Genomic DNA, 25388 nt, shown 5'->3' with positions numbered 1-25388 from the left:
AGAAGGAATAATGAACTGGAAAACATGTGGCAGAATTAATAGCTGCGCCCTAGCACCGGTCCCCAGGGACAGTGGGGTGGCCGGCAGAGCAAGCTCAGGTTAGAAACCACAAGAGTGGGCTCTGAACTTAGACTAGAAGCAAGCATCCAACAAGGCAAACACACTCGACACCAGCAGCATTTCTGTGCAAATCCTACTTAGAAAACCTCAGGCGGTGATTACGTAGGGGAGGGGGCGGGAGCTGTGATTACCACGGGGCCAGAGAAGGGTCTTGGGGGGGGCAGCTGGCAACGCCCTGGCCCCTGCCTGGGCGGGGGGAGACCCCTTCCTAAATCACCAGGCCACACACTGGACTCGTATGGCATTTTGTCCTGAGATTAAAAGAAAAGCAGTGGAGCGGAAACACCATTCCTGACCCCAGAAGCCCCTCCCTGTGGCCTGCTTCTCCTGGCCCCCACCAGAGCTTTCCCAGGCTCCTCGCAAGGAGGCGCCGGTAGGGGACACCTGCTGGGCGGCGAGGCCCTGGGAACGCTCAGGAACTTTCTCGCTTGCTCCTTCTTTTACTCCTGGCCTCTCGGTAGCCATGGAAACAGCCACGCTCATGCAACGTGACTCCAGACCACGGTCCAGGGCTCGACGCCTGGTGGAGGCTCGGCGGAGCCCCAGTGAGGGATTGAGTCCAAGGGTCCCAGAGCACACCTGCTGGCCTCTGCAGCACAGCTGTGCACCTGCGCACGGGGCAGGCTGGCGCCTCCCCCACGGGGGCCAGGGCAGTGCGGGGGGGGGGGGGGGCGAGAGACGGCTCAAAGAGGGAGCAGAGGTGAGTGTGTGGGAAACGCCCTGGCGGCTGTCTCTCCTGCAGGAGCAGCGGTTGGCTGAGAGCTGGCTGTGAATGCGGGACACAGCTGTGGCAGGGGCCCTGTCGCTGTTCTAGTGGGGGTGATTAGCAGCAAGCAAACAAGGGAGCTGGTTTCAGGCAGAGACAGGTGCTGGGGAAACATGAAGTAGGCTGGCGCACTCTAAAAATGGACAAAATCTTGCAGAACTGCCATCAAGAAGCAGAGTCTATTTTTAAAAATGTTTGCATCTAAATGAACTCTTCAACTCTCTTTGGATAAGGAGAGGCCCAGATTGGCCGGAATGCACAGAGCAGCTCCTCGTCTCGGCTGTCGTCAGCACACAAACAGATCTGGATGAGAAACCGCCGCTGGACAGCCACAACTCCGCTAAGACCTCAGACGCCTCCCAGGCGGGGTCCGGTCACCTTGCCCGGCTGGACAGAGGCGCTCCTGAGACTTCAAGGCTCTGGCACACACGGCACAATGCCTTGTGCTAAGCAGGTTGACCTCAAACAAGATTTGCCGAATGGGGTGGACCAGGCTCTGATACATGGGAAACCCACGGTGTGTTTAAGGAAGCTGCATTCTCTTGGGTTGAAAGAGACCCTGATGGACTTCAAAACAGCAGGGGTCTCCTGGGCTGCTGACCTCCTACAGGTAGGAAAAAGCTGAGCCGTTGGGGGCTGGGGGAGGGGAGCGGTGACAGCGCAGAGGGCGAGCTGCGACCAAACCCCAGTCGGAATCTCGGCCGGGCCACTGATCGCACACACATCTGGCCAATGTCATCTTTGTTCTGCTCTTTCAAACCTCGAAGAATGTGAAAAACCAAGAGCAACAGGGACAGAGGCCACAGGCCAGCTCTGGCCCATGCAAAGGCGCTAGGCTGTCCTACCTTGACCTTGCTCTCAGGGAAGGGGCCTGGGCTCTGCGAGGGAACGCTCCCCACCCCCAGGGCGAGGTGCCACCACTTCTCCTGGTTTTAGGCAGGAGTGTGGGTTGTGGTTATTCCCATCCTGTCCCCATACTGTGCTGGCTTCAGGTGGGGTGTGAACATTACAGACCCGCTCAGGGCACAGGTCCCCGGATCAAGAGAAGCCACGCCCACAGAGCTTCATCTGCCCTCTGTGTGGAGACCGTGACAGCTACTGGGTCTGGAGCTCTATTCTGTGACTGGCTGAGAGCATGGGGGTCACTGGGGAGGAGAGAGAGGGGACCACGGATAACGTTAGACAGAACGAGGCTCCGCGGTAAACGCTCGCAGCCACAACGTCCCTTTAGTTCCTGCTATTAAGAGATGGAGGCTTCTCCCCACGCCGTGCATCGGGGCTGGTGTGACGGCTGCTCTCAGGGGCTGCGCTGGGATGCCGGCACGTGTGTGCCCGGCTCCAGAGAGAGGCACTGAGGACCCGACCTTTCCCCAGCCCCGACGCAACGTGAAGAGCCCAGGGCAGGAGAGAGGTCAGGCGATGGGCGGCAGCTGGACTGAAACCCAGCCTGAGCCGCACAGCCCAGCCTGCCCTGCAGTGGGCGTAGTGTCTCCTGCCTGACCCACCTGGCACAGCCCCAGAGAGAGAGAGGGAGAGAGGGAGAGAGAGAGAGGGTATAACAGCCAGAACCCTGCTGGAGCCAGCAGGCAGCAGAGGCTCCTCCCAACCCAGTCTGAGTCTCCAAATAGTGCCCCCCCCCCACGTCACCCCCACCCAGCATCTTTCCCCCCCTCCACAGGGAAGCAGCACTGAGCCCCGGCTCCACCTCCAGCTGCGCCCCCTGCAGAAATCCTCCCCCAGGAGACTCCCAGGCTCACCGGTTTGCTGCTGTAAACCACAAAGCCGGCCTGGTTTTGTTACTTTGTTACAGCAGCAAACCACACAGGCTCCCTGCCTGCAGGCCCATCTCCGGGTCTCCGCTGACAACACGGAGCATGTAAAGTTCACCAGATCAGCAATGGAATACTCCGACGTCCCATAAGAAGGCGGGGGGGGGGGGGGCCCTGGGGGCAGGGGGGGAAGTGCGCACACACGCGCACAGATAATCGCTAAGAGCACACAGTCCCGACTGCAGCCAGCACCGCCCTGAGCACTTGGCACACATCTCCCAACCTTTAAATGACCTCCATGGTCCAAGGGGAGAAAGGGACACGGAGGGGGGAGTGGTGGGCCCCAGGGAACACTGACAGTGAGTGGGGGATGGGTGGCCTGGTTTCCCACGTTACAGAGTGAAAAACATACTGCAGAATTCCATGCACATTAACAAAAGGCTCCATTTATCTAGAAGTTTCATGTGCACACGTACATATATGTGAGTGCGTGCATGCATGGAAGACACATGTATGTCGGCACATGTACACCGGAAAACGCTCTGCGCAGTCCCACGCTAGGTTGTCCCGTTCACCCGGGACGGCACCCACGTGTTCTAACCCTGGAACATCGATCAATACCAGCATGGCCGACACGGGTCGGCCGCCCGCAGACCCACGAGTGCGTCTGGAACTTGAGTGACGCTTTTCCTGGCCACTGCTGTTTCTCCTCTCTCTCCGAGGGAAATGTCCTGGATGTGAGGACCCCGACAAATGTCCCGCCTGCAGCCAGAGCCTGGTGGTCTCCCTCGACCATGATGAGACCCCAGCATTCCACCCCAACCCCTGGCCACGCCCTCCTGATGGCGTCCATGGCGAAGCTGTTAAACCCCACGCAGTGGGGTCGGAGGGGGACGGCTCAGGACTTAATTAGGCGAGGAAAGCAAGACACACAGCGGTCAGTCCCCTGACTGCTGACCGGACTCCCAGCAGCCACAACGGACGGGATCGGGTATAACAGGCATGAAACATGCAAACTGACAGCAGGCAAATACACCCGATAGGCTCGAGAGGAGACACCCACGCAGGGCGTTCAGCGGAGCCGGCACTCAAGCACCTCCAAGGAAAGCAATAAAGGCACAGAACCGTTCACCCATCAAACCACCAAGGCTCTCGGAGGCAGCGACGCCCAGCGGTGCAAGCAGCAGGGGACCGGAGACCGGCGTGGGCACACCGGGCCGTGCCGCATGCCGGGACACCGATCGGGCAGGAAGCACCAAGCTCCTGAAAAATGTAACCCTTTGACTTTGGGACTCCATCCCTGCGAGCCTAAGGAAGTAATTAGAAACGCAAACAAGTGCTTACGCCCAAAGACATTCACCGCAACACGGTGTACAATAAAATAAATGGAAAACCCAAGTACCCAATAAAAGGAAATTAGCTCAGCAAGTTAACCATGACATTGAGCAAATTAACCATTACATGGACTCTCACGAGCCATTAAAAAGTTCCTGATAAAATTACTCATAAAACGTTAAGTGGGAAAAAAAATGCAACTTCCAAATAACAGCAACCGTACGACCGCCCAAGGAAAGACGCCGTCTCGGCGGACGGGAATGGACGCCAAGGACACCGCACGTTAGCGGGCAGCTGCGGCTGGGGGCAGAGCCGGGGGCGGGGGCGGGAAGTCTTTTTCCCACTCTCAATTTCCTGGCTTTTTTTGCTGTTGTGTTGGAAGCAATAATCGTTTCATAATGAGAAAACACAGCAGGTGTATTCCAGTTGGAAACACATGCAGGCTCCGTGAAGTCCCCCGAGGGAGGCCAACAGTTCTCGGGGTGCCCCTGCGCCCCAGCCTAGACCGCGGTCCTGCCCTGCCTCAGCCTGCTCTGCTCTGCTCCCCGGGGTCTCGGGTTCGACTCCCCTCCATGTGATGTGAAGCATCTGTACGGGGAGGGACTCCTGCTGTGCACCCAGAGGCGAGTCAGGGTGGGGAGAGTGGTTGAAATCAGTCCCCCCTCCCTTGTGGGGCTCAGGATGGAATGCAGGAGCCACACGTGTGACCCATGTCCCTTAGTCCCAGCCCAACAGGAACAGATGCCCCCGGAGAGGCCCAAGGACGCAGCGCTGGGCCTTCCGGGAACAGAGCAGCCCTGACCGGGGCCACGGCAGACGGCACTGGCTGAGCTGGGTCTAGAAGGTGACAGCCAGGACAACAGTAGCCGGGCTGGGTTCCGGTGCAGACAGGAAAGGGAGGCTGGGCCAGTGAGGGACCCGCACGCCTGGCAGCGGAACCCGGGACACTCCCAGGGTCTCCGCAGACTCCTGGGGCCAGTGGGGGTCGGGGTGGGCAGGGGAAGGGAAGTCTGGATTTTCACTGGGTTCAGCCAATGCAAATAAAGGGATCTGTATCTCCACCTAATCTTGGGATCTACCCTAAACCAGAGACCCTGAAGTCCCCCTCCAGGGCCAACTGACCTTTGTCCTGCACCAGCACCTCCAGCTCCTCCCGGACCCCGTCATGCCAGCTGGTGACGTCCACGTGCAGGGAGTAGTCACAGCAGGACTTGGTGTCGGCCGCTTCATGCCACTTCTCAAAGGAGGCCAGCAGGCTGGACCCAGGTTCAGGAACGACGTGGTCAACTAGGGCAGAGCAACATGCAGCGTGATGCTTAGGACCCAAGCTGTTCCAGTGGTGGCCATACCAGCACCACCATCACCACTGCCTGGCACCATCAGCACCACCATCATCATCACCCCATCCCCACCACCATCTCCATCGTCATCACCACCATCATCACCACCATCATTATCACCATCATCACCATCATCATCTCCATCATCATCACCATCATCACCACCACCATCTCCACCATCATCACCCCATCAGTACCACCATCATCATCACCATCATCATCTCCATCATCACCACCATCATCATCACCATCATCACCACCATCACCATCATCACCATCACCATCATCACCACCATCATCACCATCATCATCACATCAGCACCACCATCTCCATCATCATCATCACCACCATCATCACCATCATCATCACATCAGCACCACCATCTCCATCATCATCATCACCACCATCATCACCATCATCATCACCACCATCACCTCCATCGTCATCACCACCATCATCACCATCATCATTACCACCATCATCACCATCATCATCATCACCACCATCTCCATCGTCATCACCACCATCACCTCCATCGTCATCACCACCATCACCACCATCACCTCCATCGTCATCACCACCATCAGCATGGCCCGTCACTGTCACCACCATCACCATGAGCACAGCAGTGCCATCATCACCAGCGTCTGCTGTCTCCATCACCATCATCCCAGCTGCCTGTCAGTTGCTTTCTATGTGTCAGGCAGTGCCTCGAGGGTTTTACATGAATTACCTCACTCTCACACCCATCGCACGTGAACCCCGACACACCACATGGTTCACATCACATGTGAACCCCGACAGCCACGTCTCACAGACCTCAGGGTCAGTAGTGTGTCTGAGGTCACACACGAGTAAGAGGAGGGGAGGCAACGCTCCCAGGGGCAAGCCAGGAGCCTGAACCTCCACGTGACGCCACACTGCCCCCTTGGACGACACTCAAATCCTAAGGTCACCACCACTTTCAGATCACGTAGTGTAAGGTGGACCCAGAAGGGGCCCTCCTGTTTCACACTGGCCTGACCCCACATCCCCAGCTAGCCACTGCCTCTGGCCGGGTGTCCCACGGTGCAGTCCCTACTTGGTGCCCCACCCCTGGGCAGCACCGGCCTCTGCACATCTCCAGGAGATCCCCCACCCTCCCTCCGCAGGGCCCCTCACGGCACACTCATTCCCCTTTCTAGAAACTCGGTCCCCCGGTTGCCATGGCAACACACCTAATGGCTTTTTCTGGGCCTCTTTCTTGTCCTGTTTCTTTGGCTGCTTCTTCTCAGTCTCCCTGCTGGCGCTTCCTGCTCTGCTCGTCCGTTACGTGGTCAGGCCTGGTTCTAGAAGGTGTCAGTCTGTGTGCTTGCTCATTAACAGGTAGCACCTCGGGGCTGCCATGTGGCACAGCGGGTATCCCAAGCGCGCACTAGCTCGAGTGCCAGCTGCACCACTTCCAATCCAGCTCCCCGCTAATGCACCTGGGAAAGCAGCAGAGGATGGTCCAAGTGCTTGGGCCCCTGCACCCACGTGGGAGACCTGGATGGAGCTTCTGGCTCCTGGCTTCAGCCTGGCCCAGCCCCAGCTGTTGCAGGGTAGTGACCCAGCAGATGGAAGTCTCTCTCTCTCTCTCTCTCTCTCTCTCTCTCTCTCTCTCTCTCTCTCCCTTTCAAATAAATAAAATTTTTAAAAATATGCGCCAGTTCCTCTGAGCTATGGAACCCTGACCCTGGTCATGCACTTGACCTTCCCATGGGGAGACCTCAAAAGCTCCCGAAAACCAGCAGGCTTGGAACTCCTGCAACACCGCCCCTCTCCCAGGTCACGGGCAAACCCCTCTCCTCACCTCCACCCCAGCATGGGGTAGCAGAGCCAGCAGAAGCCACGAAACCATCACTCTTCCTCTCCCCATAAGTCCCATCCTCCATCACCAACTGCTGGGACCCCGTCCACTCACAGCCACGCCCCCTCTGTCTTTAAACCAGCATCTAAAACCAACATGCTAACTTCAACCCCTTCCTAGGCAGTAAGATCCAGGGTGCACGAGCTGTTGTCTTCCCATACACATGAAGGCCATTTTTAAAAAGCTGTGACACCCATGTGGGCATGACATCATCCTGTGTCCCACCCACAGCACTCACAACATGCTCTGTGAGACACGGACCTGTGTCAGAAGCACTACAGCGAGAACGGCATTGAACCATCATCTCCGTCGTCATCACCACCATCATCACCACCATCATCACCACCATCATCATCACCATCATCATCTCCATCATCACCTCCATCGTCACCACCATCATCACCACCATCACCATCATCACCACCATCATCATCACCATCATCACCTCCATCGTCATCACCATCGTCATCACCACCATCATCACCACCATCATCTCCATCGTCATCACCATCATCACCACCATCACCACCATCATCATCATCACCACCATCATCATCACCATCATCACCACCATCACCACCATCATCATCACCATCATCACCATCACCATCATCACCATCATCATCATCACCACCATCATCTCCATCGTCATCACCACCATCATCATCTCCATTATCACCACCATTATCACCTCCATCGTCACCACCATCATCACCATCACCACCATCATCACCACCATCAGCACCACCATCATCGCCATCATCATCTCCATCGTCATCACCATCATCACCATCATCATCTCCATCGTCATCACCACCACCATCATCACCACCATCATCATCTCCATCCCCTGGGCACAGGGCCCACTGGGAGCTGACGAGAACTCCCAGCCCGCATCCCTAAGGCAGGGGGCGCTGCAACTCACTGATCATCGTGGTCCCGCCCGCCAGAGCCGCCTTGGTCCCTTGGAAGAAGTCGTCGGCCGCCGTCATGCCTTGCGAGGGCTTCTGCAGGTACGTGTTGACGTCGATGCCGCCAGGAATGACCATCCGTCCATTGGCCTCGATGGTCTTCACTCCCCCAGGGACAATCAAGTTGTCTCCGATTTGTCTGGCAACAAACAACAGACCAACCTTCAGTTCTCAAAAGCAAAATGAAAGGGGCAAACGCGCCACGGAGCCCCAGGAGTACCGGTCACTCAGCGGGGTTCAGGGGGCCAGGAAGAAGCCAGCACAGCACAGGGGGCCGGGGAGCCCGAGGCAGGCCGCCTCCCTCCGCCTGTCATCAGGGAGCCCCACTGGGGGCAGAGGGAGCAGAGCTGACTCCGCCAGGGGTGAGACCAGCGTCTCTCTCCCAGGAGGCTCCAGGTTGCTGCTCCTGGGCACCGTGCACACTGTGGACCACGCTCTTGGGGACAGAGAGACGGAAGCCATTGCGGCACTGAGGTGGTGACAATCCCCAAGCTCTGTCTGACAGCTCCTGCCATGGGCGGCACTGGGGCCGAACGGGGTCCTCCCGCAACCCCCGAAAGTGCCTGTGTCTGTAGGTCAGCAAGAATGGGTCCCCCTGTCGGAAGCAGGCTGCTCTTACAGGGCGACATCAGGACACACGGGGTGGGGGGACAAGCCAAGGAGAGCGGCCTCAGGAGGCGCCAGCCCTGCCAGCGCCCTGGCCTGGCACTGCCGCCTCCAGACCGGGGGACAGCACTCATGGTCATAGCAGCCCGAGCAGCTGAGCCATTCGGGCAACCTGGGTTCACGCAGGAGCACGGCCAAACAAGGTGACAGACGCTCTCTGGGCGTGCGAGATCTGCTGGGGGGGAGGGGAGCAGCCGGGGCGGGAGTGTCAGCACAGCTGTCCATCACGTCTGCTCCCTGGGTAACAGGTGCTGGAGACCCCTCAGCAGGAGGGAAAACTCCAAACAGGGAGGGGGGAGCCAAGCACTCAGCAGCCCAGCCCCCGGGGCCCACACGGGCACTCATGGCGACAGGCGATGGCTGTGGGTTTTTCTCGGGGGTGATGTCAAGGTGTTCAACCAGAACCAGGACAGGGACTCAGCAGCTGCCAAGGTCAATGCCTGGCTGAGCCCTCGAGATCTGACCGAGGTGACTTTATGTGAAGAATAATAATAATGGCAATAATCGTGCTCTGCATTCGTGGGATCAGCAGCACCCTGATTTTCCCAAGCCTGTCAGGGCCCCCACAGCAGCCACCCCCGCGGTGCAACGGTGCAGCCTCCTGGGCCAGGCTGTGGTGGGGCTCTCCCTTCCCAGGCCTGCAGGGGGCAGTGTGACCGCCCACCCTCAGGCCCGGTCAGCAGCCCGCCCCTCCGTCACCTCTGACTTGATTCATGGAAGCCTGTTTGGCCCAGTCCTGCCACCTTCTTTCTCCAGGAGCCAAGGGCAGAGAGCCCCTGGAAGCCACGCCAGCCCTCGCACGCCGCGCAGGCAGCGTCACCGGCTGGGCCGGGCTTCAGAGCGCTCATGGGCGTCTCGCTCAGTGCTCACAACAGCGGTTAAAGATGGGGTCACAGCCCAAATACGAGCCCCTGGCAAGGGTGGGGCACGGTCCCAGCCGACGGGGCGCTGGGGGCTCTGGCTGCCCCCTTCGGCACAGCCCGGCAGGGAGCTCGCCTAGAGTCATGGCCCAGCCCACCGGAGCAGGCGACCGTCACCACCCGAGTCCCCTCGCTGGGGGCCGTTCCTGTCTCTGGCCGACCTCCTCCCATCTCCCGGTGAGGGAGGACCACACGGGGCCCGGAGAGGGCTGGGGCCGTACCCAAGGCCACACAGCAGGCTGGCGCTGGGCCTGCCTTCCCAAGTCTGGTGCCAGGGCTCTGTCCAGCAGGCCTGGCTGCCTCTCTGCCTCCCGCACACAGGCGCAGTCACCCTCCCTGGCCTGGGGCAAACCTGGAGGGGCGCCCAGGACTCAGAAGGGAAACGGGACAAAGGGCGCGCAGGAGCGGCCTGCGAGGGCGGGAGGGCGCGAGGACGCGGGAGACCCACAGCTCCCGGGGCTAGGCCGGGCCGCGGTCGGTCGCTGCCAGGCGGGAAAGCAATGCCGGCGCTCCAAGGCGAGCAGCACCGGGGTTTAAATGCCGGGGAAGCTGCCGATTTCCACAACAGTCTAGCTAGCCCAGGTCTTACTGCTCCAGGTGTCCGTGCATACAGCAAGCGCTTAATGCAGCGCGACTGGCAACCACGTGCTCCATCTGTATACACACTGGGATCTGCAGGGCTGGGGAACCTTTTCCCTGGGGGGAGGGGGGGTTTGGATCTCAAGGCATCCTTTGCAGGCTGTGTGAACTCAACAAAGCCACCGGATTTCGAGTCCTGCCCACGGCTGCATTGGCAGAGCCAGGCCTGATGATTTCACGGGGCTGCTCGGCCGAGGGAGGGCGGGCTGGAGGCGGCCAGGTCAAACTTAAAGCAACAGGCAGCTCCCGGGGCCAGGGGCCGGGGAAATAGCTCTCAGCACTATTTTACCCTCCCATGCCCCCGAAGCGCTGGGGCCCCCACTCAAAGGGGTACTGCCCCCAGAGCTGCTTTCTGTCTACAGAAGCGGTGGGTGAGAGACCCCCAGTTTGCCTCTCGCCCCTTCCGGGTCCAGGTCGTCCCACGTTGCCGAGAGCAACGTCCTCGTGGTCTCACAGGTCCGGATGACTGGCACCGCCCTCCACCAACACTAGGGCTGTCCTCCGCACAGCCCACAAGAGGAAGGCAGCGACGGTCAGCTGCCCACGGGCTGGAGGGACACGGGGATGCACCTGCACCAGGTCAGCATCAGGGCAGGCTTCCTGGAGGAGGAATTACCTGGACTGGCCCAGAAGGGCAAAGAGGAGCCAGAGCCAGTGCCCTAGGGGGTAGGGGGTATCCTGGGGGACAGGGGGTGCCATGGGGGACGGGGGTGCTCTGGAGGACAGGGGGTGTCCTGGGGGACAAGGGGGTGCCATGGAGGACAGAGGGTGCCATGGGGGACAGGGGGTGTCCTGGTGGACAAGGGGGTGCCATGGAGGACAGAGGGTGCCCTGGGGGACGGGGGTGCCCTGGAGGACAGGGGGTGCCCTGGAGGATAGGGGTTGGCATGGAGGACAGGGGGTGCCCTGGGGGACGGGGGTGCCCTGGAGGACAGAGGGTGCCATGGGGGACACAGGGTGCCCTGGAGGACAGGGGGTGCCCTGGAGGACAGGGGGTGCCATGGAGGACAGGAGGTGCCCTGGGGGACAGGGGGTACCCTGGGGGACAGAGGGTGCCATGGGGGACAGAGGGTGCCCTGGAGGACAGGGGGTGCCCTGGAGGACAGGGGGTGCCTGGGGGCACAGGGTGCCCTGGAGGACAGGGGGTGCCCTGGGGGACAGGGGGTGCCATGGAGGACAGGGGGTGCCCTGGGGGACAGGGGGTGCCATGGGGGACACAGGGTGCCCTGGAGGACAGGGGGTGCCCTGGGGGACAGGGGGTGCCATGGAGGACAGGGGGTGCCCTGGGGGATAGAGGGTGCCCTGGGGGACAGGGGGTGCCCTGGGGGACAGGGGGTGCCATGGGGGACACAGGGTGCCCTGGAGGACAGGGGGTGCCCTGGAGGACAGGGGGTGCCTGGGGGACACAGGGTGCCCTGGAGGACAGGGGGTGCCCTGGGGGACAGGGGGTGCCATGGAGGACAGAGGGTGCCTGGGGGACAGGGGGTACCCTGGGGGACAGAGGGTGCCATGGGGGACAGAGGGTGCCCTGGAGGACAGGGGGTGCCCTGGGGGACAGGGGGTGCCATGGAGGACAGGGGGTGCCCTGGGGGACAGGGGTGCCATGGGGGACACAGGGTGCCCTGGAGGACAGGGGGTGCCCTGGAGGACAGGGGGTGCCATGGAGGACAGGAGGTGCCCTGGGGGACAGGGGGTACCCTGGGGGACAGAGGGTGCCATGGGGGACAGAGGGTGCCCTGGAGGACAGGGGGTGCCCTGGGGGACAGGGGGTGCCCTGGGGGACACGGGGTGCCCTGGGGGACAGGGGGTGCCCTGGAGGACAGGGGGTGCCATGGAGGACAGGGGGTGCCCTGGGGGACAGGGGGTGCCCTGGGGGACAGGGGGTACCCTGGGGGACAGGGGGTGCCCTGGAGGACAGGGGGTGCCATGGAAGACAGAGGGTGCCCTGGGGGACAGGGGGTGCCCTGGGGGACAGAGGGTACCCTGGAGGACAGGGGGTGCCCTGGAGGACAGGGGGTGCCTGGGGGCACAGGGTGCCCTGGAGGACAGGGGGTGCCCTGGGGGACAGGGGGTGCCATGGAGGACAGAGGGTGCCCTGGGGGACAGGGGGTACCCTGGGGGACAGAGGGTACCCTGGAGGACAGGGGGTGCCCTGGAGGACAGGGGGTGCCTGGGGGCACAGGGTGCCCTGGAGGACAGGGGGTGCCCTGGGGGACAGGGGGTGCCATGGAGGACAGAGGGTGCCCTGGGGGACAGGGGGTACCCTGGGGGACAGAGGGTACCCTGGAGGACAGGGGGTGCCCTGGAGGACAGGGGGTGCCTGGGGGCACAGGGTGCCCTGGAGGACAGGGGGTGCCCTGGGGGACAGGGGGTGCCATGGAGGACAGGGGGTGCCCTGGGGGACAGGGGGTGCCATGGGGGACACAGGGTGCCCTGGAGGACAGGGGGTGCCCTGGGGGACAGGGGGTGCCATGGAGGACAGGGGGTGCCATGGAGGACAGGGGGTGCCCTGGGGGACAGAGGGTGCCCTGGGGGACAGGGGGTGCCCTGGGGGACGGGGGACAGGGCACTCTAGCAGACGGCTCCAGCTGCAGATTGAGCAGGGGCTGCATGGCGAGTTTCATCATGGCTGGGAGAAGGAGCGAGCGGTGGGGAGGCCCGAGCTGGCTTGAAATGATCAGAGCGTGGAGCTGGAGTCGGGGTGGACAGACAGAGGAAGGGACGGTCCCTGTGCCCTGTGCACCTGCTCTTCATGGGGCACTTCAAGGACGCGTCTCTTGAGTGCTCCCAACAGCCCACGGCTTCCTCTCGCCCTCCCCTCCGCACTCCTCCTCCTCCTCCTCACTGTCGTGCAGGTGGCCCTGTCTGACCCTCACCTCGCTCAGACTGCCCGTGCCTTCCCTACCTGAGCTAAGCCCAAGCTGGCCCGGGGAGGTCTCCTCCTCTAGTCCTGATCCCAGGGGAAGAGGCTGGGGAGCCAGTGCACCCAGGTCCTTCTCGCCTCAGGGCAAGAGAACCGCAGCCGCCAGGCACAGCCAAAGAGCGGGAGGCCACAGGAAAACCAAGGCCTGGAGCGAGGCAGCAGCTGGGGAAGCAGCGTCCCCAGCGTCCCCAGCGTCCCCAGCGTCCCCCTCCCCCGTGGGGCTGGAGTTGGAGCTAGGGCCTTTGAGGAGGCAGTTATGGTTAAATGAGTCCACAGGAGTGGGACCCGCCCCCAACACGGCCCGTCCTTGTCAGAGAGAGAGAGAGAGAGCTCCAGGGGTGGAGAGAGGCCTCGGGAGGAACCGGCCCCGAAGGCACCTGGACCCAAGCCTTCCCGCGCCCAGAACAGGGAGAGGCCCATGTTGCTTTGGCCGCCACAGCGGACCCCTGGGCCGTCACAAGCATGGCTAAGAAGGAGCCAGCAGGATGCAGGAGAGGGAAACCCCGGACTGCTCCCAAGGGCCAGCCAGAGCACATTCCCCTCCCCTCCCCTCCCCTCCCTCACCCAGGTGCAGAGCCAGGGCGCCCCCCTCCCCTCCCCTCACCCAGGTGCAGAGCCAGGGCGCCCTCCCCTCTCCTCCCCTCCCCTCCCCTCACCCAGGTGCAGAGCCAGGGTGCCCTCCCCTCCCCCCCCTCCCCTCCCCTCCCCCAGGTGCAGAGCCAGGGCACCCCCCTCCCCTCCCCTCCCCTCCCTCCCCTCCCCCAGGTGCAGAGCCAGGGCGCCCCCCTCCCCTCCCCTCCCTCCCCTCCCTCCCCTCCCCTCCCTCACCCAGGTGCAGAGCCAGGGCGCCCCCCCTACCCTCCTCTCCCCTCCCCTCCCCCAGGTGCAGAGCCAGGGCGCCCTCCCCCTCCCCTCCCTCCCCCAGGTGCAGAGCCAGGGCGCCCCCCCTCCCTCCCTTCCCTCTCTCCCCTCCCCCCCTCCCCTCCCCCAGGTGCGGAGGTGTGAGCAGGTGAAGAAACAGCAGTGAATGGAGGCAGATCCCAAGAGGGAACCCAGGCCCCTCAGCCTGCAGCGTGGAGCAGCGCCCGGCAGCCTCGCCCGCCACAACAGGGCTGCACCCCCCACTGCGGGAGAGCGCCGGGTGACAGGGGCCCGTCCATACGTAGCAGAGAGCCCAGCATGCGGGACGCGGGGCGCACACCCGTGCCTGCCCAGACCTCCGTGGGCAGAACCCCCACCCACACCCCGCGGAGGCCGGCTCGCTCGGGCCCACCCACTTGATCACTCCGTCCTCCAGGTAGACGTCAGCGTAGAAGGACTGGTCATCGTTGACGACGCGCCCGCCTTTGATGAGCAGCCGGTCGCTCTGAAACGCAAAGCAGAGCATGGGTGTCAGTGTTCCGGTTCGTTCACTTCTTCCACAAAAATTCCCCAATATTTTAAACGTAAAACAGTGACCAAGGGACCGGCCTTGTGGTGCAGCCAGTTAAGCCGCTGCTTGCAGTGCCAGCATCCCATATAGGTACTGGTTCGAGTCCCGGCTGCTCCACTTCCGAATCAGCTCCCTGCTAATGCGCCTGGGAAAGCAGTGGGAGATGGCCCGAGTGCTTGGGCCCCTGCACCTGCATTGGAGACCTGGAAGAAGCTTCAGGCTCCTGGCTTTGGCCTGGCCCAGCCTTGGCTGGTGCAGCCATTTGGGGAGTGAACCAGCAGGTGGAAGATCTCTCTCTCCATCTCTCCTCTCTGTAACTCTGCCTTTTTTTTTTTTTTTTTTTTTTTTTTGACAGGCAGAGTGGACAGTGAGAGAGAGAGAGACAGAGAGAAAGGTCTTCCTTTTCCGTTGGTTCACCCTCCAATGGCCGCTGAGGCTGGTGTGCTGCGCTGATCCAAAGCCAGGAGCCAGGTGCTTCCTCCAGGTCTCCCATGCGGGTGCAGGGCCCAAGTACTTGGGCCATCCTCCACTGCACTCCCTGGCCACAGCAGAGAGCTGGACTGGAAGAGGAGCAACCGGGACAGAATCCGGCGCCCCAACTGGGACTAGAACCCGGTGTGCCGGCGCCACAGGCGGAGGATTAGCCTAGTGAGCCGCGGCATGGGATATCTGTAACTCTGCCTTTCAAATAAACAAATCTTTTTAAAAAAAAATCTCAAATATGCAGAAAACAACAATTAACAGTGGCTGCCTTTGAAGTGTGGATGTGACCAACAGCCTCTCTTTTGTCTTCTTTCAATGTTTTCCTCTGCAGCTCTGCCTTTCAAATAATTTTTTAATTAAAATAAATAAAGAGAAGTGATCAAAAAATCCCATCACGCAACTGCAGCATCTGGCGGTTCAATACTCTACCGTTCTCATTTTACCCTCAAACTCTTGATTTCGTTTTCGCTGAGCTATTTTAAAACAAATCCCAAACATCGAATAGTTCCACCTAGATTCTTCCGTGTGTCTCTGACCAGTGAGGACTCCTCAGATAAACGTACCCAGCACCCATGATCCCAACCACCCCCGGGAGCAGCCACGCCTTCCCATCAGCCGGTAATCTGCTCCCTTCGACTCGATGGCTGCAAAGCCGCGTTGCCACGACTGCTGGGTCTGAATGGGCATCCACGCCAGTCCCACACCGTGCACCTGCTCCAGTTCTCCGTCAGAATCCACCCAGCTCCTCCTCCCTTTGAAGTCATTCGTTGGTTGAAGAAACTGGGGCATCTGTGGAGCAGGAATTCCTTCACTCATTATTGAACATGCTAATGACTCATCTGGAAACCCTTCAGAAGACAGGAAACCACCAAAGACGTCTTCCGTGCAGGTTCCACTTCCACTCCGAGGGAGCTCCTGGCTCCCAGCTTCAGGCTGGCCCAGATCTGGGCTTTGCAGCTATTTGGGGAATGAACTAGCGGTTGGAAAGTCAATCAATCAATCTCTCTAATACATAAAATAAATCTAGGGGCTGACGCTGTGGTGTAGCAGGTAAAGCCACTGAATACAGTGCCAGTATCCCATATGGGCGCCAGTTTGAATCCTGGCTGCTCCACTTCCGATCCAGCTCTCTGCTGTGGCCTGGGAAAGCCGTGGAAGATGGCCCAGGTCCTTGGGCCCCTGCACCCACGTGGGAGACCCGGAAGAAGCTCCTGGCTCCTGGCTTCGGATCGGTGCAGCTCTGCTTCCGGGAGTCAGACACTGTTCAGACCCACGCCTCCCCATGGGCGCCCTTGTGTGCAGCGTCCACATGGGGGCGCTGCAGTGCCAGGGTGTTTCTCAAACTAAGCCTGGAAGAGTCCCTGTGCCTTTTTGTCGGCTCTCAAAGCCGTGTACTTCAGAGCTCAGAGGGTGTCTGGTGAGTATTGTCCAAGAAAGAAGTGCCCAGGTATGCTGTGGCACAGTGAGTTAAAGCCCTGGCCTGCAGCGCTGGCATCCGATATGGCCACAGGTTCGAGTCCCGGCTGCTCCACTTCCAATCTAGCTCCGTGCTGATGCATCTGGGAAAGCAGTGGAAGATGGTCCAAGTCCTTGGGCCCCTACCCCCACATGGGAGACCCAGAAGAAGCTCCTGGCTCTTGGCTTTGGATCGGCTCAGCTCTGACTATTGTGGCCAATTAGGGAGTAAACCAGCAGATGGAAGACCTCTCTCTCTCTCTCTCTCTCTCTCTCTCTATATATATATATATATATATATATATAAAACTCTTTCAAATAAATAAAATGAATCTTTAACAAAAAATTAAAAATAAGAAAAGAATTGCCCAGGTGTAGCGAGTTTAGAAAATTCTCTATCAGGGACCAGCAGGGTGGCTCAGTGGGTTAGGCCACCACCTACAACACCGGAATCCCATACGAGCACCAGTTCAAGTCCCGGCTGCTCCACTTTCGATCCAGCTCCCTGCTAATCCACCCAGGGAAGCAGCAATGGACAGCCCGAGTCCTTGGGCCCCTGCACCCATGTGGGAGACCCGGAGGAAGCTCCCGGCTCCTGGCCTCAGCCTGGCACAGACCCAGCCAATGAGACCATTTCGGGAGTAAACTAGTGGGTGGAAGATCTCTCTCTCTTCCTCTCTCTCCTTCTCTCACTGTAAGTCTTTCAGATAAATAAAAGAAATCATTTTTTAACAACAAGTCTGTACTGACCAAAAGCAGAGGTGATGATTACCCAGCATGTAAGCCGTGAACCCTGAAGGCAGGAGCGGAGTCCACGCCCCCCCGAGTCTCCCCAGTGTGGGAAGTCATCGGAGAGACACAGGAGACCCCCTGGGAAGTGCATGAGAGTCACACTCGGTGACAGTTTGTGCTGAACAGTTCCTAAGGAGCATTAGGGGTGATTGGAAATGAGGTTCAGAGACAGGTGTGGCCCCCCCAGGCTCACACGACCAACAAGGGTGCAGGTGGGACCCAAGATGGGCTCACACCCTGTGCAGCGTGTGGGACACAGAACCACACTTGTTCGCGACCCTGCGACACCCCCGCCCACAAGCAGAGGGGACTGAGCAACACCCCAAGGCTGTGAGCCCAGGTCCTGGAGCTGAGTTCCCTTCTCCGTGCACTAAATGTGAGTGTGAAAGCTCACAGGGGGTGTAGGCACGTGACGCGGCAGGTGAGGCACCAAGGCCCCTGCGGAGTGCTGGGTTCCCGTCCGAGCCCTGCTGATGCAGACCCTAGGAGGCAGAGCTGATGGCTCAAGGGCGGGGCTCCTGTCACCCACAGGGACCCAGACTGGAGCTCCCAGCCCTGACTTTGGCCCAATGCCATTCAGGCTGTTGGGGGATGAACCAATGGATGGGAGATCTCAATCTCTCTCTCTCTCTCTCTCTCTCCCTCCCTCCCTCCCTCCCTCCTTCCCTCTCTTGTTCTCTCTCCCTCTTTCCCTGTTATGTGTGTGTCTCTTTTTGTCTTTCTGCCTGTACTATGCATTTAAAAAAAAAAACTCACAGAACTTGAGTGAATTTCACTACACATATGATGCTATATATAGACGCACATTTCAAATCGCCTTAACATGAGATCCAGACACCTGCAAGCGAAAAGAGCCCCAGGGCTCCCGCCGCTCTCTCAGGATCCCCATGATGACTGAGCAGTTAGCAGACGCGACTGTAGCAAACTCTGCGTGGAAGTTTGCTGTTTGTAAACTTTGAAAAAAATCAAAACACCTAATGAAAAATTCAACAACGATTTCACAGCTGGAGTGTAATGGCCAGGCTGTGCCAGAGACAGCCCACGCGTTCCAATGTGACGGCAGGAGCCTGCGGGGAGGCCGGCCCCGCCTGGCTCACAGCCCTGCAGCAGGAGCAGGCAAGAACAAGGCACCAGAGGCAGACGGAGGGAGGTTCCAACCCGGACCCCGCCAACGATCCACGTGACTGCTAACTCCTCCAAGCCTCAGTTTTCTCATCTATAAAATGGGGTGACTGTCGCTGTGCCTCAGAGCTGCTGTGGGAGTGTGATGGGGGTGAGTGGAGCAGAGACCTGGCAGGTGGCCTCCGGAGGGCGTTGTTCAAGCGCTGCTGGCGTGCCCAGCAGGCACTGCCTGGCATAAGCATGTAAGAGGCGGCACAAAAATCAAATCAACTCAGGTCACCAAGGCCAGGCCTTTGGAGGCTGACAGGAGGGGAGGGGACTTCCCGGCACCAGGAAGCCTCGACTTCAGCCCTTCAAGGGGACGCAGTTTCATCTGACCTTGGAGTGGCCACCAGGTTGGCAAACTGTGCCGAGGGCCTTACCACTGTCCATGCCCTCTGCCCTTCAATTTGTCCACAGGATAGCGTCCTGCACGGGGTCACGGAACTACACACAAAGATGCGATCCAGAACCAATTACAGCAGCACAAGCACACTACTCATATGACCACTCAGCTACGTGATGACTTTCTAAGGAGTTCCAGGGACAAGTGGGACATTAGGGAAAAGGCAAAATACAAAAGCATCTACTCCTAACCCCCAGGAAAGTGGCTCTAATAGTAACTGACCCCCCAAGTGGAGACTCTGGGTACCCAAATCCCCAGTGCCAGTTACTGTGCACTCCTGTCCCCCCACACCCCAGGCACCCACAGTCACTGTGCCCCTGGCGTCCTGGGTCTCTAAGAGCCAGCAGGGGTCTCCCACAGCATTTAGCAAAGACGGGTGAGTGGGAGAGGGAAGAGAGAGGAAAAAGAAAGTAAGTTTGAAAAGAGAGAGAGAGGAGAGGAGAGGAGAGGAGAGGAGAGGAGAGGAGAGGAAGGGAGGGAGGGGAGGGGAGGAAGAGGAGAGGAAAGGAGAGAAGAGGAAGGGAGGGGAGGGAGAGGAGGGGAGGGGAGGGAAGAAAAGGGGAGGGGAGAGGAGGGGAGGGGAGAAGAGGGGAGAGGAGAGGAGGGGAGGGGAGGGGAAAGGAGGGGAGGGGAAGGGAGGGGAGGGGAGGGGAGAGGAGGGGAAGGGAAAGGAGGGGAGGGGAAGGGAGGGGAGGGGAGGGGAGAGGAAGGGGAGGGAAAGGAGGGGAGGGGAGGGGAGGAAGAGGAGGGGGAGGGGAGGGGAGGGAGGAGGGGGAGGGGAGGGAGGAGGGAGAGGAGGGGAGGGGAGGGGAGGGGAGGAAGAGGAGGGAGGGAGAGGAGGGGAGGGGAGGAAGAGGAGGGGAGGGAGAGGAGGGGACGGAGAGGAGGGGAGTGGAGGGAAAGGAAGGGAGGGGAGGGGAGGGGAGGAAGGGGAGGGGAGGGGAGGGAGGGGAGGAGAGGAGAGGAAGAGGAGGGGAGGGAGGGGAGGGGAGGGGAGGGGAGGAAGGGGAGGGGAGGGGAGGAAGAGGAGGGGAGGGAGAGGAGGGGAGGGTGAGAGCAGGATGGCGAGGAGGGGAGGGGAGATGGAGGAGAGGAGGGAGACAGGCTCACAGGAGGTGGACGGCCGACTCACAGACCCAACACCTCTGCTGTCTGCTGTTTGGACTCCCTGAATGCCTGGCCCCCGCGGTTGGGTTGGACCCTAGGCAGGGGCAGAGCCTGCACTACTGGGATGGGCCAAGAGGCCTCCCCCTGAGGGGTCCCCTGAGCCCTGGGACGGGCAGCAACCAAGTCTCCAAGGCCTGACGTTGCATGAGCTGGAGGCCGGGCAGAAGAGGGGAAGACTTCTCCAAACCTGCAATTCTCCCCCGTCCAGCCCCGAGGGGGAGGAGACCGCAGGGAGCCATGCGAGCCTCGGCCATTTCTTCCCCTCCAACAGCAAAACAAGCAGCCACACTCCCTGGGGACCGTGCCCCACCCTGTCCTCCCTGGGTGAGGGAAACAGGGAGCTTCCCCGGTCACGGTGGGAATTAAAGCTGCCCTCCCATCACAAAGTGGCTGTCAGAGAGTGGACAGATCCACTGCGGGCCGGAGAACATCAGAGGCGCTATTCTTACGGAACCAGCACTTATCCAAAATCACTGGTTTAGCAGCCCCGGCTACCTGGAAAATGGCAGAGAAGCAAAGCCGTGATTACAGGGACAGAAGCAACAACGTCGTCACAGCCGGACACGCAGGCTGGACTCTGGGGGCACCAGCCCACAAAGTAAACAGTCATGGGCTCCCGGAGCCCAGGTGGGCGCTGTCCGTGGTGCTGACACGCTGGGCCTCGGGGATGGGTGCAGCTTTCTCTGAACCCTGGGTGCTGGTGACCCCTCCTCCTCCCCTCACCAAGCCCTGCAGTTAGTTCCACTCTGCCTTCATTTCTCGGCGTGGTGGCAAATTTTTCATTTCTATGTCCCCAGAGAACCGAAGCAATCACGCCTGATGTAGCACACAGTATGTAGCCGGTTTCAGGTGTTTGGAGGTCTTAGTGTCACCCACCAACACCTCCATTCTCCCGCCCCAGAAGTCGGGTGAGGGCAGGCAGCCCCGATGTCCTCCCCTACAATGCTCCCCGAGTGCACCGATCAGAACTTGGGGTCAGTGAGTGGGTGAGTGTCCACGCAGATCGGGGTGAGGTGGCCCACACATCGGCCGTGGGGAGGGTGGAACGCTCAGGGCACTGGCTGGCCAGTCACTCCTGGAATGATGAAGATCTCCCCTCATGCATGGAAATGAGCCTCAGTAGTCAGGGGAGACCTGCTTTGCCAGAAATGTGCCTGTCCCTGCGGTGAGTGCCGGTGGAACCCCCTTCTCTTCAGACCAACGAAATGTCCAAGTGCATCTGGAAGGTCACAAACCCTTCAAAGCCCACAAGCCAGGGACAGCCAGGCTCACTCAAAACCCAACAGGACAGGGACGCACGCTCCACTCACACCCAACCCGGGGCACAGTACCAGGCCTTGCAGACCCTCAACACGCCCTGGAGTTGCCTGTCACAAACCCCAGTCTGCACACCTTCATGCAGGCTTTCATGGAGCAGACCCAGACAAGGGCCAGGACTTGCAGTGTTCACCACAGCCCTAGACAGCGTGACGCAGGCTCTCCGTGGTGTGTACCTGTTCCCAACTCTTCCTGCCCTCCCACGCCCGCCATGTGTGGGTACAGCGCAGCCCCTTCCCACATGACTCGCTCTGTCCATGAGAACAAGACAGGCCATGCACGCGGCAGCCCAGCACCAGCGGCAGGAGGCAGCAGGTCCAGCTCTCCCTGAGAGCCCTCCGCCCCTGTGAAGACCATGTGGCCAAGGAATGGCTGCCCCAAGACGAGGCGTGAGGAGACGGGAACCACACAGAAGCCTGAAGACAAACCTAGCTGAGCTGGATATGCCTCTGCCACCACAGACCCCAGTGCGATACAAACACTGGCTGCTCTAAGCCCAGAGTTGGGATGTCTGCTATGTAGTGCTATCACATCGTAGCAAATCAGTAAGCCCCCCTCTGTGCCGGGGGGCTTCGACACTGCTGCCTCTGAGGTTTTGTAGCTCAGAGACTTCATACTTCCCCACTCGGTCCCCCCTCCCGGCTCTGCACCCCCAGGTCTGTATGCGATGCTATCCGGCCCAGCTGCACACCCACACCCACGCTAATTCCTAGAAACCAGCCCATCCGCCTTTGACTTCGCCTCAGGGGACAGCTGACCAGCCGCAGGCCCTGGGCCTCACTCTCCAGAAAACCAGCCCAGGAAGCAGCAAGCAGCGGGAGCCGAACCTAACGAACACACACGCCTCCTCCCTGCCCCCATGGTGGATCAGAAATACAGGCAGTCCCTACGGACCGCAGGGCTCCTCAGCGCACTCCCACGTTTCCATGACAACCTGCGTCCCCAGCCCCACCACACCCGAGGGCTTGTCCGGCTGATTTGAAAATGACACAATTCTATCATGAGCCTTTGTGCCGCTGCAGGATGATGGGAGCATCCGCGCCTTCACCCATGTCTGCTTCCTTGTCTCTGCTTCTTCCCGGACAATGAGAAACCTGGAGAGAAACCCTTTGCCTTTAAGAAAATCTCAATCTTTGAACTCATACTAAGTGTCAGTTCTGCACTATCCGGGTTTTCAGTTTTTATTCTTTTTTTTCTTTATGTGAAGGGTAGAGTTACAGAGAGAGAGAGAGAGAGATCTTCCAACCACCGGTTCACTCGCCAAATGACTGCAATGGCTGGAGCTGGGCTGGTCCAAAGCCAGGAGCCAGGAACTCCATCCAGGTCTCCCATGTGGGTGCGAGGGTCCAAGTACTTGGGCCATCTTCTTCTGCTTTCCCAGGCACATTAGCAGGGAGCTGGATAGGAAGTGGGCCACGGGGACTCGAACCAGCACCCATGTGGGATGCCGCCAGCTATGCCACAGAGCCAGCCCCATCCAGTTTTGTATCGGTTTACTTGTGTTGCTGTAACAAGATACCTGAGGCTGGGCACTGTATAAGGAAACAGTTTGTGGCACAGTGGGTAAAGCCCCCGCCCAAGTGCTGGAATCCTATATCACAGTGCTGAGTCGAGTCCTGGCTGTCTCGCTTGCAACCCAGCTCCCTGCCAATGTGCCTGGATACGCAGCAGAAGATGCCCAAGTGCTTGGACCCCTGTGCCCACGTGGGAGAGCTGGATGGGGTTCCTGCCTCCTGGCTTCAGCCAAGACCGGCCCAGGTATTGTGGCCATTTGGGGAGCAAACCTGCAGATGGAGGACTTTTTCTCTCTCTCCCTCTCTTCTTTCTCTCTCTCCTCTCTCTCATTGTCTCTCTCCTCTCTCTCTTTCTCTCTCTCTCCTCTCTCTCATTCTTTCAAATAAATAAATCTGAGGAATGAAAACAGAAAGAAAAGAAGTTTGTGGATCTCACAGCTGAGATGAGACAGCCCAGGGGCTGAGCCCGCAGTGAGGGAGGAGGGGAAAGTAGGCGGCCATGTGCAAGAGCAGGGATCGCATCAGGAGGAGGGAGCCAGGGAGATGCAGGGGCCAGGCTCGCTCTCCTGGCCACAAGTCACTCTCCTGGGAACTAATGGTGTCCCATAAAAACCTCATTAATTCCATGGTGCCCCAGTGCCTTAATCATCCCCCCACCCCACCCCAGTGCCCCACCCCTTAGAGGCCCTGCTAATCCAGGGGACCGGGTCCCTCCCATGACCCGCACAGCAAGGCTACCAGTGAAGGAAGTTGGAGGAGTCAAGTAACCTGCTCCTCATCACAGTCAAGTGACGGCAGGGCCAGAACCGGACCCTTGGACCACGTGGCTGTCCAGCGAGGGTCCGGTCAGTTAGCCCAGGGTGATGTTCTCCTCACTCTACTCAGGCACTGGGCTCGATCCTCAGTTGCCCCCTCTCTGAAATGGGCATGAGCAGGGACTGGCCATCCACACCCCCAGCTATTGGTCAAGTGCACAGTCCATCCCTGCACCCGCCTGCCCTCCTGACGATACCAGGGACATGCCGAAAGTGCCTCCTGTGAGTCAGGGGCACTCACACTACTGCCTTGTGGGGCGCCCACTTCCCAAGGCCACGTGTGGCTCCCTGGCTAAGGACAGGAGCGGAGGCCACACCACCAGGGGTACCGGCCAGGCCCCACCTCCTAACCCTGCCCAATGGGCGTGTGCTCTGATGAGCATCTCCCATCTGCAGCACAGAGGGACACTTTGAAAATTACATGAATTAACACACGGATAGCCTTCGGGACAAGTCCCAATTTCCCTTGAAGTCCTTGCAACATGGGGAGATGGACCTCACTGAAACACTCAGTTCTCCCTACCCTCTCACACCCCACACCAGTAGCTCCACCCACCCTGCAAATGTCCTGGAGCCATCTGCCGATTCCCGTCTCTCACTGCACCTGCTACCACCTGGCTCCCTTCTGGCCACCTCGTCCCCTCCATGCGACAGGTGCCAATCTGAAACACGCACCTGCCCTCCAGACCCTCCGCAGGCTTCTCCTCCCCCACAGGACACAGTGTACCCCCAAGACTCCCCCGTGCCCGCCAGGTCCTCTCTCAGCCACGTCCCAGCCTCTCCTCCCACACGCCGGCTCCCTCACCATACTGCACCTCCTTCTACAGCCTTCTCGCCACGCAAACCTTCTGCCAGACCTGCCTTCCCCCTGGCCCCTCGGCCTGCATGGTGTCCTGACTCCACGGCCGCGAGGGCACTCCTTGGAGCTCCCACACATGAGGCGTGCAGCTCCGTTGGCGTTTGTTCCTGGTGCCTCATCTTCCAATCACCTGGACGTGTCCTATTTCCCCCGTGAGCCTTGGAGGCCCTTGACTTGCTGCCAGACACAACAGCTTATTCCCGGGCAGCTTCCTAGCTGGGGGACGAGAGGATGAGGAGTAAGATCCTGATCCTCTCCAGGCTACAGTTTCCTCGAAGCCTGGAGCTGCTGAAAGCTCGCGGCGCGTGAAAGCCTGGCTGCTCGAAGCCCCACGTTCCACACCAACGCTCCGTGTTCCTGCCTTTGAGGAAGCCGGAAAAAGTCCCCGCTGCTTCTCACAGGAGAAGGTCCTCGGGGCTAAGTGTCTTCCAGCGCCTCCGGGAACAGCAGTGAGCAAAGCAAAGGGCCTGGAGGGGCTCTGAGCACTTGAAAGGGCTCTCCAGGGCTAAGACAGCAAACAGGAGACCGCCTCGCCTGACAAACACTGACTGTGCCTCCTGCAAGCCAAGGGCTTCCACACTGTGGCCTTGTTGAGTGCTCCCTTTGCAAACAGGCATTGTGGCTCGCTGGCTAAGGACAGGCGCAGGAC

The 25388-nt window shown here is 59.9% G+C and overlaps 1 protein-coding gene across 2 annotated transcripts in view; it reads right to left on the bottom strand.

The window, feature by feature from the left end:
• The window catches only part of CRMP1 (collapsin response mediator protein 1), a 57996-nt gene that overhangs the window by 21627 nt on the left and 10981 nt on the right, over nt 1–25388 (bottom strand). For both annotated transcript variants that reach the window (XM_070069563.1, XM_070069564.1), the window contains exons 2-4: nt 14616–14704; nt 8145–8329; nt 5113–5277 (exon numbers count right to left, since the gene is read on the bottom strand). In XM_070069563.1, coding sequence (XP_069925664.1) covers nt 5113–5277; nt 8145–8329; nt 14616–14704 — 439 coding nt within the window. The remainder of the gene's footprint in view (nt 1–5112; nt 5278–8144; nt 8330–14615; nt 14705–25388) is intronic.

The sequence above is a fragment of the Oryctolagus cuniculus genome, chromosome 2 (genome assembly GCF_964237555.1).
Source record: "Oryctolagus cuniculus chromosome 2, mOryCun1.1, whole genome shotgun sequence".
Taxonomy (NCBI): Eukaryota; Metazoa; Chordata; class Mammalia; order Lagomorpha; family Leporidae; genus Oryctolagus; species Oryctolagus cuniculus.
This window is presented reverse-complemented; position numbering and strand designations above follow the sequence as displayed.